The 19400-nt window shown below is 43.8% G+C and overlaps 1 protein-coding gene across 2 annotated transcripts in view; it reads right to left on the bottom strand.

Moving 5' to 3' along the window:
- The window catches only part of MYBPC2 (myosin binding protein C2), a 66562-nt gene extending 48558 nt beyond the window's left edge, over window positions 1–18004 (bottom strand). For both annotated transcript variants that reach the window (XM_053362757.1, XM_053362756.1), the window contains exon 1: window positions 17876–18004. In XM_053362757.1, the coding sequence (XP_053218732.1) occupies window positions 17876–17897 (22 nt within the window). In that variant the 5' untranslated portion in view covers window positions 17898–18004. The remainder of the gene's footprint in view (window positions 1–17875) is intronic.
- Between the last annotated feature and the right edge of the window lie 1396 nt (window positions 18005–19400).

The following is a 19400-nucleotide window of genomic DNA, read 5'->3' on the forward strand; positions in this document are numbered from 1 at the left end:
GGGGCCAAAGGAGCAGGGAGATGAGCGACGGAGGGGTCCAGCTGTCGCCCGGGCTCCGCCAGAACCTTGCAGGGCTCAGCTTAGCTCCAGGATGCTTTGCATAGCTCCCGTTGGGAGACAGGACCGTGGAAGATGGAAAAGTGGATCCCAGAGGCTTTGGGTCTTCCTTCTGCAAGCGTGACGACACACCGAAGGGCAATGGGAAACAAAACCCACTTTTTCCTCCGCAGCTGTCCACACCCTACAGTTAACGGAGGAGGCTCGCCTCATTCTTGGAGAAAGCAGAGCTCTGAGGAAACCACGGACCACTTCATGGTATCAAACTCCAACTCCCATCATCCCCTGCCAGCGATGGTTGGGAAAGATGGGAGGTTCAGTTCGACAACAGCTGGAGGGCCACAAGTCCTCCATCCTCGCTATAGAGCAGGCATGGTCAAACTTGGACCTCCAGATATTTTGGGACTTCAATTCCCATCATCCCTGACCACTGGTCCTGTTAGCTAGGGATGATGGGAGTTGTAGTCCTAAAGCATCTGGAGCTCCAAGTTTAGCCGTGACTGCTATAGAGGTTGGCAAGATCTTCAAACTTGCACACAGTGGTACCTCGGGTTACATATGCTTCAGGTTACATACGCTTCAGGTTACAGACTCCGCTAACCCAGAAATAGTACCTCGGGTTAAGAACTTTGCTTCAGGATGAGAACAGAAATCGTGCTCCGGCGGCGCGGCAGCATCAGGAGGCCCCATTAGCTAAAGTGGTGCTTCAGGTTAAGTACAGTTTCAGGTTAAGAACAGACCTCCGGAATGAATTAAGTACTTAACCCAAGGTACCACTGTACTCTCTGACATTTCTTCGATGAAAATAGGGACATCCTATTCCTTAATAACATTAATCATAATTTTGCTATTTATAGCCCGCCTATCTGACTGGGTTGCTCCAGCCATTCTGGGCAGCTTCCAACATATATAAAAGCATAATAAAACATTAAACATTAAAAAAAACCTTCCCTATGCCTTCTCAGATGTCTTCTAAAGGTTGCCTAGTTAATTATCTCCTTGGCTCAGCGGTGGCACAACTCTGTACCCTCCAACATTTATCTGATGAAAATAGGGGTGTCCTAAGGGAAAGCGAGTCATTCGGGGATCAAATCAGAAACTGGGACGCCTTCCGTAAATCCCTGGAAAATAGGGACAGTTGGAAGGTCTGAACTTGTCCTAACTCGCTGCTGACTAGAATGCAGCTTCTGTCTCTTGAAGCACTGCTGTATTTCAAAGGGCTCTGGTTTCTACTTGCTTTTCCCAAGCAAGTTAACTTCACACATTACGGGGATGGGAATTATTCTGCTCTGCTTTTACACAGGGCTTACGATCTCCATTGCCTGTCCTGAAAAGCCCCCAGAACTGGAGGTGGGGGTGTGCTGTACTGAACTAAAAATATGGTTAGGAGCCCACAGTGGGGATGTTGTGAAAGGGCTGCAAATTGTTACTTATTTCATTTTATTACAATTGCATTTTTACTCCCTGGGTGTGCAGTTTTTCTGCCGCGGGTGCCAAAATACTTCAGCCGGCCTCGAGTAACGAGTCTATTCCACCTCATGCGGTGAAAATCTCAGGCCCTGGCAGCGGGCGACAAAAATGGCAGGCCTGCAAATCAGCACCGCAAAGGAAACAAGGAAGAGGAAAAGGAAGAAGAGAGGGGAGCTTTCCTGTTCTTAGTGCGTTTAGAAAGCTTGTGGAACTAGGGGGAGAGACGTCTACTAGGAGCCTGCCCCAGTCTGGGCATTTGGAAACTTGCAACTGGTTGCGCAACAACCAGAAAAACAAGCAAAACATTGCCCTGGTCATTTGGAAGAGGAGATGGCTTTGCTTTTCAGTATGGGCCAAGTATTCAAAATGGAGGGACCTAAAAATGCAAGCCGCCAGGCTTCCATGGAAGGCTCCCAATTTGAGATCGGCCCAGCTCTCCTTTGGACTGGTGCAAACTCAAAGCAGGCTCTCACCCTGGGATTTTTTTCAGCTGAGACTTGCCAGAACTCAGTTCACAGCTTGTCTTTCATCATAGAAAGTCTGGTACCTCTCTTCATTTAAAGATTTTCAGAGACTTTGAGACTAAAGATTTCATTTTGTACTCGTTATGGTTTGAAGGAATTCTATAAAGATGGTCTATTGCATATGTACATGGTCATCGTGTTGCCTAGACATTGCTGAAGAACTCAGTTCCAACACTTCTCAGGTGGGTGCCATTGCCATTATAAGAGAACAAGGTGAGTTCATGGTGAGTTCCGGCACCTCTTTGTCGAGAAAAACAGCACTGCTCTTGCACTCACCTCATCTACTTCCACGCCCTCTCTTCTCCAAAGGGAGCAAATAGTTTTATTTTAGGAAAGCAGGGGGCAGTGGGAAGGAAAGCAGGCTAGGAAAAGACTTCTCAGCAGCAAACCGCTTGCTCCTTGTTTGCCACCAGATGTGATCTAGTCCCATAATCCCTAGCAGGATATGAAGGATGGAGCGTGTGATTTGCCACCACGAAGACGCCGTACAGAGTCTCCCTTGGCACCCTTCCTCTCTTCTTCCCCGAGTTAAGGATCCTTCTTTTGTTTTGGGGTACAGTGATACCTCGGGTTAAGTACTTAATTCGTTCCGGAGGTCTGTTCTTAACCTGAAACTGTTCTTAACCTGAAACTGTTCTTAACCTGAAGCACCACTTTAGCTAATGGGGCCTCCAGCTGCTGCCGCGCTGCCAGAGCACGATTTCTGTTCTCATCCTGAAGCAAAGTTCTTAACCCAGGATACTATTTCTGGGTTAGCTGAGTCTGTAACCTGAAGCGTATGTAACCCGAGGTACCACTGTATTTGATTTGTTTTCAGCACTTGGATGTGGGTTAAACCCAGCTGAGCACAACTGCTTCAGGGCTTGTTGAGCCTCTTCCGGGAGACATTGATTTAGCACTTTCCCACCTGTAAGGCCTTCCTGAGTGCCTGCCTGACCTTTCCTGGGCTCCGTCTCACATTGCCTTTTCGGGGACCCTATGTCCTATTAGGGGCAGGGAGAGAAGACTGGGCTCCGTGCTGCTCCGAGGAAGGAGGCAGGGCCAAGAAACGTTTATAATTAGCTGCCTGGTTTTGAGCGGCTCTTGCCCAACCGCTAAGGTAACCCAACCCCCTGGCTGCAGCAGAATCCCCTGGGATCAGCAATTTAGGCCAGGCGGGCCTCTCAGCTTACCCCTTCTTGCTTCTGTTCAGGGTGTTTGCTGTCACTAAGCCAAGACTCCACATACAACACCCTTGTAGGTGAGAGAAACAGCCCCCCTGAAACACATGTGTCTGGTCGGGGTGGCGTACATCAGCCACAGCGATCAACTCTACAGAAATCTGCACCTAAAACGTACAGCGGTTTTCTCTCTTTGCACACCAAGAGAGCACACCCAATACACCCTCAGATATGCACTGTGATTACCCACCTACCCCACAGAACTATTTGCAGTCTCACAGCAAGCCTGAAAGATGCAGATGACGTATAAAAATGTTTTTATAGCATGCGTGTCTAATGCATAACCCAAATTGTCCACTGCCCACCTTCAATATTACAGGTTCTAAATTGGACGCCACGCCTACAATAAAACAAGCACCACACTGTGCGTGATCGCAGAGCGCATATCAGGTTGTGCATATCAAACATGTAGATTCAAAAACTGGAGCTTTTTGTGTTATTTACAAGGATCAGTCCTGGAATATGTGAGTGACAGGAAATCTAGGAGTGCCACTGAACATGTGCAGAGTGATATTCCATGACGACTGAATAGCCACAGCTTGACTCCATATATACTTGCAATTAGAGACGCAACTTTGGGGTTGAAGGATTCCTGCTTTTATTGCTTTAAAAAATAAAATTTAACCACATCTCTCAGTCATATTAAGATTTTGCAATGTAGCTTTTTAATGTTACCTTTAGTCACCATTTTATACACACATATCCTACAAAAATGCTTAAATTACCAATGGGTAGGGCAGGGCACGTTGCCTCAGGCAGCAAATGTCGGTGTACAGCAGTAGATTGTCAAATATAGTATTATTGTTATCACCAGTGGATTGTCTGCCCTACCCATTAACGCATTTTGAACTGTCTATGTTCCAGTATTCATAAAATACATAGCCTTGAACTCCACATGTACGAACGACAACTGAAATTCCATTTCTACAAAGTACGGCACTACACAATTAACATTCAATTACCAACAGGCCCTAATCTCTCGCTTTCACAAGCATGCGCTAACACACATGGCATCTAACATGCCGGATATCACTATATGGATCCAGTTATACATACCGTTTTAGTGTTGCGGTTACTCTATATTGATTATGTTTTATTTTGAGATGTTGTCGGCCACCCTGGGAAATACTTCTCTGAAGGACAGGATATAAACCTTAGAATAAATCAACAGACATACGGGGAAATGCAAATTGTACACTGCAAAATATATGACAACCTCATAGAGACTGATCGCAGTCTCAAAACCCGGTGTTTAGGTAGTACTCAATACTCAGGCAGACAAAACGGGACCATCCACACACAAGATGTACCTGTTAACGGGCTCAGGGGAATCCCAAGGTTTGCAGAAGTTAAAAAAAGAAAGGGGGGAAGCTCTTAATTGAGGCATGGGGGACATACACTCAAAAACTGTTCAGTGAGGACTGTATGTGCTTGGTGGCCACAGAATGCTGACTAATAGTCCATGGGGAAGGATGGAAAGCCAGGTGGGAGGGGGATAGAAAGGAGTATTCTCAGCAGCAGCATGCTGCACTGCAACATTTTGTTGCAGATCCCACGTGTACTTTCATCCCAGAAAAACTAGGCACCTACGGTGCATGCCTCAAGACTCGCACAATCCACACACCCACTTTAGGTATCAAGCAAAGTAGATAGCACAGCAAGACACACACAATATTCCTCCATCTGCAAATATATAAAAATGTCCTGGAATGCACCCTAGTGGCCATTAAGCTGCTTACTGCACGCACACGCACACACACACACACACACACACACACACAAAACACATATTTAAATGTACCTTCCAAAGTGAAGAAAATCCATGGCTAACTATAATTATGGGCTATGTATACACTATATATCCATGCGCACAGCAGAGATCACAATCCAGTGCACAGCAATCAGGCGCACTGAAGTCCCACTGAAATGAAAGTGGCTTCCGTAGGCCAAAGGCTGCGTACACACTGTACATTTAAAGTGCATGAACCCCTCCCCCAAAGAATCCTGGGAATTGTGGTTTAACACCCAACAGCTATAATTCCCAGCACCCTTAACAAACTGCAGTTCCCAGGATTCTCTGGAGGGTGTCACATGCTTTGAGGGCAAGCCATGTCCTTTAAATGTATGGCGCGCACATGGCCTAACTCTGTGCTGGATGGTGACTCCAGCCTGCACATGCCTTGACATAACAGCTTTTGTGACAAATATAAACGCATTCACGATTGTGACAGTCACCCGCTATGACACTTGCCCACGCTGGTTGCCTACCACACTACAATCAGCATTCCCAAAGTGACAAGTAAATCCATGTGGCACAACAAACATCCCCGGACAATCTTACAAAGCAGCGCAACCATATTTTAACTAACAAGTGGCCTGGAGAACGTCCAGAATATTCAGAGAATCCAAAGACCAGATAAATGATGGGTCTTGTTTATGCTAGCAGTTCTTCCTTTGCTTAAGTGCTTGCCCCGGCCTGTCTTCAAAGGCCGAGGTCCCCAAGTTAGCGCAGACCAGAAAAAGACATCAATAGATACTCCATTTCTTTCTTTATTTCTGCTCCCTAACTGCTCACAAGAGCAAACAATCCATTTATTTTGCGCTATTACATTTGATAGCGCATCTTTCTTCCATCATGGAAACCAAGGCAAATATATGTGTAGGTTTTCGCCTGTCACCCATCCAGATAGTAACCAGACCCGGCCCTGCTTAGCTTCAGCAAGGAGGTAACATCATGTGCCTTCCCCCAAGGATCTTATTATGTACTCTTCAAGTCATATCTATCTATCGACAACCACACAGGTGCTAACCTTATCACCTTGCAATAAAACGGACACAGCCCCCCCCCCAGGAGTCCCTATTTTCCATGGCTGAGAGCATCGCTTTGCAGATGGAGAGAGACTGGCTGCTGGATTGAAAACTGTGGCTTACTGAGGGGGGGGTGGGAATGCAAGCACTACCCCCAAAAAGTACAGTGGTACCTCAGGTTAAGTACTTAATTCGTTCCGGAGGTCCATACTTAACCTGAAACTGTTCTTAACTTGAAGCACCACTTTAGCTAATGGGGCCTCCTGCTGCTGCTGCGCCGCCAGAGCACGATTTCTGTTCTCATCCTGAAGCAAAGTTCTTAACCCGAGGTAATATTTCTGGGTTAGCGGAGTCTGTAACCTGAAGTGTATGTAACCTGAAGCGTATGTAACCCGAGGTACCACTGTAGTTCATTCTGACCCCCTGACCCCACTGCCCCACTCACTTTCCCATGATTACTCAACAGAAAGGTATTCTGCCACAAAAACTTACGGAATATGCAGAAATGGCGAAACTTACCGGAGGAATAAGAAATCAAGCTAAGCTTTTTATAAAAGAATGGAAATGGTTTATTGCAGATAAATTGTAAACAGATAAGAACATGGGCAGGATTATTGTAACAACCTGCAGTTTCATAAGAGTATATATTTAAAGAAGATGAATAAATGAGCAAATTAAGTTAATTTGGATATGCAGAAGATATTAAAAATAAATTTAAGGAACTGCAGAAAGAGGGGGAAGGAAGTCAAGTTTTGAAATGTCAAAGTGAATGTAGAGTTAGTGAAATATATAAACCTGAAAGGTAGAAAGGAAGGAAGGAAGGTAGGTATTCTGCACATACTAATTATAACGTCATAATAAATGCCCAGGAAACAAAAGCCCTGCTGGGCACCTTAAATATAAATATAGTAAATAAAGAGAAAAATAAACTGGGTGTTAAAATCAGCCTGCAGTCCTAAACCAGCGTACTTAAAATTCATCTCCATCAAAATCAATAAGACTTTGTCAGAGAAAATATATTAGATGGGAGCCTTAATGTGAAATACACCATTATTTCTTTAACTTGTAGGGCACAGTTTGGTTGACACCACCAGAAGCACACTTTGCCCAGAGGAGGGTTTAGGGGAGCACGATCGGTTCGCCCGCACTGGGCGCCAAGCTGAGAGGAAGCTGCAACAACGATGAACAGAAGGCAAGAGGGGAGGGCGCCCCAAATTTTGGCATCACACAGGGCACCACTGAAATTCTAAAGCCCAAAGTCCACCCCTGCTTTGCCTATCATGTGCCCCTTTGGTATTTACCCCATAACGCCTCCGTTCCAGCTTGCATCCCTCCTCTTGGCTCCACTGAATCAGGGCTCGTCAGAATTTTGTTAGTGAGTCTGCTAAAGCTGTCGTTCTGCCAGCTTCAGAGCTTTCTCTCCAGGGTGTCTATAAGTTATAACTCTTGACGGGGTTGGAACTGGATGCGTCTTGTGCCTAATGCACATGCATTTAAATGCTCACAGCAGGAACATTGAGATGCCAACAGCACAAAACCTGCCATCTGGCCATTACACAATGCTGGTGAGAGGCCCATGTTAAACTGTTGATAACAGATTAAAAGACAATCATTATATTTTTCGTGCATCTCTTTAACCATTATATATATATATATATATATATATATATATATATATATGCACGCACATGCACAAATGTTATGCAGATTGCCAGCATCTTTCGTCCTCTTTTTTGGGCATTGCATTTATTGCAAGTGGCCACTCTGCCAAGTGCCCTCTGATGAGCCCTCTGTAACACTGATGGGCACCTTTCAGTCTTATTTTGTAGTGACAGCAGCAAAAGCACTCAAAAAATGACCAGGGGCTGCCATTTTAATTCCCTCCAATTTTCCCCAATGTCGCAAAGCACCTAATGTAGTGTTACTCCAGGGCATTGTGGGAAATTCCCCAATGAATCCTCTCAACAGAATTAAGGAGTATCCTGATCAGCTGCTCAGAATGGGGTTGGTTAGGGCCTAGAAGCCTGAGATTAAGAATCTCATGCTCTACCAACTGAGGTATCCCAGCTGGTTCATATGGTAGTAAGACAATGTCTGCCATCACAGACCTACATACAGTGGTACCTCGGGTTAAGTACTTAATTCATTCCGGAGGTCCATTCTTAACTTGAAACTGTTCTTAACCCGAAGCACCACTTTAGCTAATGGGGCCTCCTGCTGCTGCCGTGCCGCCGGAGCACGATTTCTGTTCTCATCCTGAAGCAAAGTTCTTAACCCTGAGGTACTATTTCTGGGTTAGCGGAGTCTGTAACCTGAAGCGTATGTAACCCAAGGGAAAGGTAAAAGGACCCCTGACCATTAGGTCCAGTCGTGGCCGACTCTGGGGTTGTGGCGCTCATCTCGCTTTATTGGCCAAGGGAGCCGGCGTACAGCTTTCGGGTCATGTGGCCAGCATGACTAAGCCACTTCTGGCGAACCAGAGCAGTGCATGGAAACGCCGTTTACCTTCCCACCAAAGCGGTACCTATTTATCTACTTGCACTTTGATGTGCTTTTGAACTGCTAGGTTGGCAGGAGCAGGGTCCGAGCAACGGGAGCTCACCCCATCTTGGGGATCCAAACGGCCAACCTTCTGATCGGCAAGCCCTAGGCTCTGTGGTTTAACCCACAACGCCACCTGTGCCCCGTAACCCAAGGTACCACTGTATATATCTTCCTCTTTCCTCACCCACTCTGCTGCCAAAGCCCATTGCCTCTCCCGGCAATATGTTTATCAGAGGCGATGATGGGATTAGGAAAAGCCAAGTGATGAGCTTTTCCAGGACTGTTCCACTTCATGGTAAAGGGGTGTGCTTGTGTGATGTATCAGCGTTCCTTGATGGGAAGAAAATTCCATAAAGCAAGCAAACTAAGCATAGATATAAGGGGTTGGATGCAACATCTGTCATACTCACGGCCGACCCACTGAAATTAATGGGCATGAACCAGAGGCTTTTTTACTAGGAGTTTTAGACGCAGAGATACCAAAGGAACAGAAACGATTATTTATATATGCAACGGCAGCGGCGCGTATACTGCTGGCCCAGAGATGGAAAGAAGATAAAGCCCCGACCAGAGATGAATGGCTGATGAAGATGATGGACTACGCCGAAAAGGCGAAAATGACCGGGAAAATCAGAAACCAAGGAGAGAGGAACTTGAATAAGGAATGACGAAAAATTACAATGTACTTAAGAGAACACTGTAAACAACTAAAAACTTTGGCAGAATTTGAGTAATGCTTCTTATGTACTAAAAATGAAGGGGGAAATTGGACTATTTAAGAAAAACAGAGAAATATGAGGCAGATGAAAAAGATTGAAAATGGTAACCATGGAAGGGTGGAGGGGAGTCTAAGGATTCAGAGAATCCTAAATGGTGATGATCAGGCATGTCCAACAGGTAGACCGTGATCCACTGGTAGATCAGTGGACGTCTGTGGTAGATCACTGGCTCCCCCCAAAGAACTCCAGAATCTTTGGCTCCCCTAAAAAGCTCAACAACTTTGACCTGCACCCCAAAAAAGGGAGTAGATCACTCCCAGTTTTTAACTCTGTGAGTAGATCGCAGTCTCTTGGAAGCTGGCCACCCTGCTGATGATGATGTTTAATTTTTGAATTTAAATGTGTAGTGTAAAACTCAATAAAAAGATTAATGGACATGACTAACTTACTCCCATTGATTTCAATGGATTGGCTCTGATTATGATTAACATTGGCTAAAACCTGATTAGCTATTTCACTCCCCCCATATGTGGAGTACAGGTTGTGGAGTACAGGTTGTGGAGTACAGTGGTACCTCAGGTTAAAGACGCTTCAGGTTAAAGACACTTCAGGTTACAAACTCTGCTAACCCAGAAATAGTACCTCGGGTTAAGAACTTTGCTTCAGGATGAGAATAGAAATCGCGCAGCGGCGGCACAGCGGCAGCGGGAGGCCCCATTAACTAAAGTGGTGCTTCAGGTTAAGAACAGTTTCAGGTTAAGGACAGACCTCCAGAACGAATTAAGTTCTTAACCAGACGTACCACTGTACTGCTCCCCTTGTAGCCTGAAGTGGTACGGTCCTGAAAAAGTTTCACCTTTTGGCTCTAAACCACCTCTTGGAATCAAGCTGTTCCGAGGCAGTTGCCAATTTAAGCATCCTGCTTGCCTCTGCCACATGAAAGATCTGGCCCAACTGCGCAAACAACTCGGCTGGTTGCTTGGGGCAACTGTGTATGTATTTAAGGGCATCGTTCCAACGAAGCACCAGGCAGTCTGAGAGCTGTGATGCCGCACAGGGTGCTGGTCTGTAATGCTTGGCTCTCGCAGCACAACTGTTTCAGGGGGAAAGACTCCACAACATGGAGAATCGGGGCCTTTTTTGCAGCTCCTAAGCCAGCCTCAGACTGTGGCATCTCTTTGGGTGTTGCTACTTCCCCTGGCATGGACATAGCCAGGGGGGCAGCTGCCCCTACTAAATCAAGTAAATAAATAACAATACTTAACAAAAAGTAGAAATAATCAGAATATTTGAAATTGAGATGCCCTACCACAAAAAAGGCTCTGCTCATCTCTCTTGCTCAGCCGACAGATGTCATTCAGTACCTTACGGAGAGTGAAGAACTGGCTAAGGTCAACGATGATAAGGGAACGTCTCAATGGGCTACGTTTAAATGCTGAGGTTTTCAGTAAATCCAATAAAACTTGTTCAGATTTTTTTTTTAAGATGAGAAAAGGCATGTTCTTTGTAATTTTGCAAAACATACCCGTTAACAGCATGAAAGCTACTCTCTGGTGTTAATTTTGATGGTTTCATTTTTATTTAACTTCCTAGTTTTCCAGTGACTGAAGATTTTGACAGATTTTTCTGAGCGCTTGGGGTCAAAAGAAAGTAATTTAAAACAACTGTGGTTGAGACATTTCACTCCCATTTGGCTAGACAGAGCCAGACAGAGGATGATGACTGGTGGGTGTCCTGCCCCCCCACTAACATAAATCCTAGCTATGCTCATGTCCCCTGCATTTCATCCCTGATTGTTTACATCCGTTGCACTTAAGCATTATGGAATCATAGAGTTGAAAGGGACCTGCTCCATGCAGCTTACAGCATCCTTGACAAATGGCCTTCCACTGTCAAACAGCTCTTTGAAACATCCCAGTGCATATGATAACTGTTACAACAGCCCTGCAGCGCAAGCCGGTAGTACTATCCACACCATGAGTAGGCAAACTAAGGCCCGGGGGCCGGATCTGGCCCCATCGCCTTCTAAATCCGGCCCGCGGGCGGTCCAGGAATCAGCATGTTTTTACATGAGTAGAAGGTGTCCTTTTATTTAAAATGCATCTCTGGGTTATTTGTGGGGCCTGCTTGGTGTTTTTACATGAGTAGAAGGTGTCCTTTTATTTAAAATGCATCTCTGGGTTATTTGTGGGGCCTGCTTGGTGTTTTTACATGAGTAGAAGGTGTCCTTTTATTTAAAATGCATCTCTGGGTTATTTGTGGGGCATAGGAATTCGTTCATCCCCCCCCAAAAAAAATATAGTCCGGTCCCCCACAAGGTCTGAGGGACAGTGGACTGGCCCCCTGCTGAAAAAGTATTTCACCTGTAGCTTCCCCACCCCACTTTACTCCAATGCACCTGGCTCCCAACTCCAGTGTCATCACTGTCAAAAGGGCCCAACCAATCAGTGCTCTGAACAGCTGGTTCATCCTGGAAATAAGTTTGGTTCTCTCGGGATTTGGAAGGTTGTACGTCTGCCCAAAGAGTGATGAGTGTGGATCCTCGACTAGCTCTCCACTCTGCCTCTCACAGGTCTTTAATGGAGGTGAGATTTGAACTGGAAACTTGGTTTCCTGATAGGGAAATTTGCAAGTGCTATTAAAAAGCAGAGACATCACCTTGCCAACAAAGGTCCGTATAGTTAAAACTATGGTTTTCCCACTAGTGATGTATGGAAGTGAGAGCTGGACCATAAACAAGGCTGATCGCCAAAGAATTGATGCTTTTGAATTATGGTGTTGGAGGAGACTCTTGAGAGTCCCATGGACTGCAAGAAGGTCAAACCTATCCATTCTTAAGGAAATCAGCCCTGAGTGCTCACTGGAAGGACAAATCCTGAAACTGAGGGGACATGAAAGAGATTTAAGAGCCTCGGACTTAAGATCACTGGGTTGATGGTTTTTTGAGATTGATGGAACTATTGTAAGGGGCCGAAACCGGGGAGGGGAGTGGGTGAAAGAAAATTGGGAATCTAAAATGTATATATTATAATTTGTTTTTCTTTTTATCTTTTAAGGAGAGATGGGAAAATCGTGGAATGGAATTTTTTCTGACCTTAGGGGAAACGTTTTAAGAATAAGCTCAGACATATAAGTTTTAATGAGAAATAAGATTAAATAAAGTAAAAGTGGGTGATTAATTGGGGAAAGAAAGAATTGGAAATTATAGTATAAAAAGATAAGATCTAAGAATAAAAACAAGGTGAAGGATTTGCTGAAATATATATATGAATTAGAATACAAAGAGGGGAGGTGTGAGGAGGTCAAGGAGACAAGTTAAGAAAGGGAGTTATATTAAGGTTTGATCTGTTTTTTGTCTTTCTTTTATGTTTTTTGGACTGTGTCTTTTTTATTTTTTCCTTTTTAGTTGTGTTTGCTTGTTTTATTTTTCTAGTTTTATTTTTTTCTTGGATATGCTTTGTCTTTACATATTTTGTAACCTTTAAAATTTGAATAAATATTATTTTTTTAAAAAAGGAGTGCCTGGCGTGCTATGGTCCATGGGGTCACAAAGAGTCAGACACGACTAAATGACTAAACAGCAACAAAAAGTTATGTGTATAGATGCACATTCAGAAATAATAGCTGTCATTTAAATAGAAATATCTCTGACCCATCTGATGCCTGGGTGCTAACTGCTGATGGGCAACTTTGAGGCTCCCATTCTCCCTTCCTGGGGTTCTTTATCTTTAAACTAGGAGGCCGGACAGCCCTTCAAATAGAGGATACTTTCACATATAAGACTGCCCTCTAACAGTCCTTCAAACAGATAGGAGTTGTACTCTCCCAACATCTAGAAGGCACAACCACTTTCGCCACCTCTGAAACAGAGGCCTGTCCTCAAGTAGAACACTTGGTTACCCTACTTCCAGGCTCAAAGCTCACACTTTCTTTCTTTTTTAAAAATTACATCTTTATTGGTTTTTCAATTAATTTACAGCCATCGTAAATAAAAATTATGTCACTTATCTACTTATTTTGTTGTTATTTTGTTTGCACCAGACTTCCTTCCACCTCTGTACTTGGGTCCATAGAATTCTATGTTATATGCCTTTCCAATCGTATCTAATATTCCATTTACCATCTTTTCCACTGTTTCTACTAGTTATCTTTACAAGGGTCATTCTAGCCCAGCCAAAAATTGTTAAATCGCCGCAGTAATCTTCCAGATATTTTTTTTAAAAAATTATTCCAATTTCTGTTAAATTTTTGGTACTCTTGGGTCTCTTAACTGGCCTGTCAACTTATCCAAGCTCACACTTTCAACCAGCCATGCCAGCTCTCAAGAATTCTTTTCTGTTTTAACCAACCAGCCAACTCATTTTGCTTTCTGGATATTGTTCTCTCTCTTTTTTTAGCCAAAATTAGGTCATCAGCAAATGTTTCTTTAATACATTTAACCCCTGCCCCTGTGTATCAAACACACACGCAGAAGCCCTCCTTCAAAAAATAATCTGCAAAAAACTGACCACCTCTCCCCTCCCCTTACCCCTGAAAGATGACACCTTCTTCCTGGTCTCCTGCTCCCCAAGTACTGTAGAACTACACCGCTTTCCTGCTTACCCCTTTATGCTGGGCTGATTGCACCTGCTAGGTGATACTGATGTGCGATGCATCTTGGCACAGAGGCATGGAAAGGCTGACTCCACCTCTCCCAGGCACTGACGCAATGGCTGTTGGTCCTGGGGTGACATTCCCTCACCCTCATCCATGCCACCTTCTCTCCAAACCACTCCCACTGGCATCTTGCACCCTCTAGCAGAAGGCATTTCTGCTCCACCGATTGCATAAGCACGAGGCGAGAATCACGTGTGATGTCCTGGAGGCTTCAAGAAAGGTCATTGGATCCAACCCTCTGCTCCAGTGATCAGCCCGCAGTCGGTCAGGAGCAGAGAGCAGGAGCAACAGTAAACAACCATGAGGGTGTGCAGAACAGAGAGCTTGAGTAAGTGAGCCAGGTTACGTGCTCCGATGCCCCCTCTAGGGTCAAACCAAGGTATTGCACTTCCCCCAAGCAAAATTGGAAAAGTACATTTCAGGATCCCTTGCACAGTGTCTCAGAGGAGAGTGGGGGGGGGGCAATTTAGGTTCTCCTAGGTCTGTGACAACTCTCACTTGTAAGTGGATGGGGTTATTTTAGCTGCATCAGGACACAAATTTGGAGAATGAGCCCAATATTAGTATTTAGGTTCTGGGGTTATTACAATCAGTAAAATGGATTACGTTTTCTCCTCTGCTTGTAAAGATGTATTGTAAGAATAACAAATGTCTATCCTTTCCCCGCTTTTTAAATAATAAATAATAATTATTATATTATTTTTATTATTTTTATGCCACATATCTGACTGGGTTGCCCCAGACACTCTGGGCGGCTTCCAGCAAAATATAAAAACATAACTAGTTGGATCCCACCTTCAAAGTGTAATCAAATAATCAGCTAGTTCAACTGATTTAAAAAAATTCTATTGACTAAAAAGTGAATGCCAAACGGTGTACCAATTAATTGGGCGGGGTTTAGTTGTCGTTTTAAGTCACTTTTAATACAAATACGGCAGGTGGGCAATTTTAAAAAGGATTTGCTTTTTTCCTTCAGAACGATAGTTTTCACTCAAACGCAGAATTATGCATATCTAACTGATTGATTAATCAACTACTGGAATGAACTAAAAGTCATGCAACCGAGGCTACAGTCTCCCCAGGGAGTAAGTCCCATGAAACTCAATAGACTTTACTTTGCATGCTAAGATTGCACTGTAAGACTTTTTTGCAAGCCGCTTTGAGGTTTTCTACAATCAAACGCAGTATATAAATTTTGTGAAGTAAAAAACATAAATAAATACGACTGCAATCCCTATACACACTTCTCCGGGACTAACTGAGCTGAGTGGAAAATTGTGGTGTGAACCCCCTCTTAACTACGAGTTTGTTTTTGGTTTTCCTGAAGGAAAAACTCTGGTCCTTGGAGACTTAGAGAGGAGTTAAAGAGATAAAAGGTTTTAAATTTACAGAACAAGGTTGGTAAAACCAAGGATGTGTCAGGAGACAGAATTCTTCCTAGAAACACTTATATTTATATATTAAATTCAGTGGATTTTACAGACTTCTAAACAAGGTAGTGAACATACAGCTTTTCAATTATTTCACTTCAATTCCTTAAACTGATTTGTTTAGGTGCTACAGCTTAATAATACTTTGGTTCTTATACAAGGTGGTACTTTCTGTCAGTTTCCCAGCCTTCTATAAAACGCATTCCCAAGGTTCCTCTAGCAGTATAACAGACCCAAAAGATCACCACACCTTCTCCTGACAGTTTTGGGGTTGCACCGCGAGGTTTCTTGTAACTGGGCGACATTGCTAGTAAATGCAACACGGCTAGTCAATTTAACTCCCGGCAAATGCTTTCTCCTAACTTGAGAAAGGTTCAAATGCTGCAAAGGAAAGACTCTCAGAACCTGCTGCCCCCATCCTGGGATCATACGTTTGGCTTGGCTTGCCTGCAGGAGTGCTGCTGGTTACTATTATGAGAAGGGACTTCGCTTTGCACATTTTGACCGCTAGATTAAAAATTTCCTGCAGTCAGACTTTTCTAGTGATCAGGATGCCGGTGGGTGACTGACATCCAAGCGCCTTTATATACAGATACGAGAGATGATTTATTAGCTGTGAACGAAGGATCGGAGTATATATTGAGGCAAAGAAGTATCAGCTATCATAAATGATGTAGCCATCTGTTGACGGGGGAGGGGTGCAGAAAGGAGGCGAGATGGTTGCCCCTCATCTCATTATTTCTATATGTGTCAATATATGTGTGTGGACAATATTGAAATTTAATTTCCATCATAATTTCCATCATAATTTCCATCATAATTTTATTATTATTATTATTATTATTATTATTATTATTATTATTATCATTATCATTATTATCAACATCATCATCATCATTATTATTATTATTAGCAATGGCCACACTAATATCAAAATACATCCATTTTACAAAATAACACTGAAATTAAAGAGGGGAGGCAGCACCGAAATAGAATTTATTCAGCCTGAAATGTTCCAGTCAAAATCTTTGCAAGCGGCACCGAAAAACAAAAGTGGAAAAAGCAGACCTCTCCACGTGCTCTGTTCTTAAGAATTCGCCTTGCTTTAAAGTTTAATTGAAATTTCTTGGGATCCGTAACTTATAATAAACACAAAGCAGCATAACCACATACACAAAAGAGAAGCTCAGAGGGGAAGGATTTGAACCTGGCTCCTAATCTGACAATCTAACCACTACTCTTCACTGTTTTTCTTGATAAGTCTTTTATAGGGAGGCAAGATTCTTAGCTAGGGGAACAAAAACTGATACGAGGTCTCTTCCCTCCCTTTGTCTCACATTTTAAGGTATATTCCTAATTGCAAACAATTTGCTCTTGCTTGTTTCAGCCTCTTAGAATGCAATGATGGGGGGGTGCCTTGTCTTGAATTTGAGGCGGCAATAGAGCACCCATATTTTGGGGCATTTTAGAGCCATGCTTGGCACTCTGCCACACCTCTTTGCAGCCCGTCTCTAGTTGCCCCTTCCATGCGGGATGTGTGTGTGTGTCTTTGCAAACGACCCACCTTTGGTCGGCCTGATGTGCCGTTTCCAAATATTTCCTGGAGCAGCTTGGGAAGGAACACACACAAGAGAGAGGCAACGAGCGCACTTCTCTGCTTAACATTTGTCCGAGATCTGAACACACCAGGCCCGCACGATCTAAGAGTGGCTTTATTCCAACCACAGATTCTTCGATTTCCATTCTTCGTTAGCAAGGACCGCACAAGGCAGCTCAGAAGCCTCACACAGAAGCATGCACAAAAGGCAGATTCTTACATGCACAGGAGAACCCAAAGATAAGGTGATGAGGGACCCAGGGACCAAAACCACCCTATTGTTTCTCAAAGCACTGTGAGATTGTGGGAAACATCCAACCATTGCCACCCTCAATGGGTGCCATTGGGACAGGACTATAGGGCAAGGGGTCCTGGGCCCCACCCAGCAGAAATATCGCGAGGGTCCCCAAAACACCAGCAGGGCTGACTTTACACACTGCAAATTACATAATCGAATACACCATAGCTGTCAACCTTCCATTTTTTTTGCGGGAAATTTCCTTATTCCAGTGCCGTTCCCTGCTGCTTCCCGCTGCTATCCCGGATTGTTAGATATCCCGTAGACTGTCCCCGGGACAGGTGAGGCTGCTTATCCCTTATTTTCGAGGCTGCGATCCCTTATTTTCAAATCTGAAAGTTGACAGCTATGAATACACTTTCTATAGAAGCCCCCTTCCCACTGTACGGTTATTAAATCTGGAGTCTAAAATTACCAAATTGCACCACGGACCACCCGAATAGGCCCAGCAACCACTTCTCTCTCTCTCCCTCCCTCCCTTTAATTTTATTAAAAAGGGTTCTTCAGCATCTCTGCCTAGGTGACCTTTATGACACACCTAAGGACCCTTACCAGGCTTGGCGGGTTCAGGCATGGCTGTAATCTCTGGGCTGATACGCTGTGCCTGTCTGAGTTTGGGATCTCCCTGGAGAATGCACTTGGCTGGGTTGCTTTAAAGACCCAGCAAAGGGGACACTGAGAAGGCGTCACCTGACCCCCGGGGACCATTGCCAAATTCCAGAGCTGTGGCATAAACGTCTTCAAATCCCGGGCTTGGCCTTACTAGAAAAAGAACCCAGCTGGTGGGATGGGAGGGAGAGGGAAAGGCGGCCAGGAGCCAAGTCAGACTCAGAAAGAAAAAAACCCAGGGGGATAGTTCAAGGGAATAGCACCTCCATGAAAAGGGGCGTAAATATTTCCCAAAACATTGCTCCTTTAAGACACAAAACAAAGGAAACCATACTGGCCACAAGAAAATCCTTTAAAAATAATATTTTAAAAAATGTTTTTTTCCTAATAAAAGAAAGAAAGAAATCCCCTTTAAAACCCACTGTTTACATACCCACCAACATTTCTCCAATGAAAATAGGGACTTTTATTATTATTATTATTATTGACACAAAAGAAAGGAAACCGTATTGGCCACAAGAAAATCCTTTAAAAATAATAATCATAAATATTTTTTCCTAATAAAAGAAATTCCTTTAAAAATCCACTGTTTACATACCCACCAACATTTCTCCAATGAAAATAGGGGCTTCCATTATTATTATTATTATTATTATTATTATTATTTAAACCCCACCTATCTGACCGGGTTGCTCCAGCCACTATGGGCAGCTTCCAACATATACAAAAACATAATATAACATTAAACGTTTTAAAAACTTCCCAATACAGGGCTGCCTTCAGGTGTCTTCTAAAGGTTGTACTGTATAGTTAGTTATCTCCTTGGCTTGGGGGGGGGGTCGCAAAACTCCATATCCTCCAACACTTCTCTGATGAAAAGAGGGACATTTCAGGACAAAATCAGAAACCAGGACGGCTTCTGCAAATCCGGAACCGCCTCTGGAAAATACACTTGGAGGGTCTGTGTTTATCATAAAATAGCGAGCAAGCTTTTCTGAGTTTTCCAGAATTCTCTATCATCAGCCACTACCCTGACAAAGAACTCTGGATAATTCAAAAGCTTGCTCTCTATTTTACATCGTTTTGGTTTGACCTAAAAAGAAAAGGTATTGCCCACCTGCGGACGTCGGAGCCCCTTAAGGCAGTGCTTAATAAACCAAAGTTGTACATTTCATTTTGATTATTTGTTTCCCCGCCATCCCACAGTTCAGAGAACCTCCAGGTGGCTTACAGACTTCCAAAGCAGTCTAAAATGCCAGTAGCAAAACAAATCAACACAGCCTTAAAAAAAGGAAATGAATTGGTGGACAGCAGCTAGGAGCAAATCGATATGAATGGCCATTAAATTATTGGCCCAAATTAACAGGACAGCATTTGAAAGATAATAATGATAACGGGCAAGTGCAGTTATTAGGGCAAGAGTTTACTCTCTAGGGGTGCCACCACAGAGAAGGCCTTACCTTCAGCA

The sequence above is a fragment of the Podarcis raffonei genome, chromosome 13, assembly GCF_027172205.1.
Source record: "Podarcis raffonei isolate rPodRaf1 chromosome 13, rPodRaf1.pri, whole genome shotgun sequence".
NCBI lineage: Eukaryota > Metazoa > Chordata > Lepidosauria > Squamata > Lacertidae > Podarcis > Podarcis raffonei.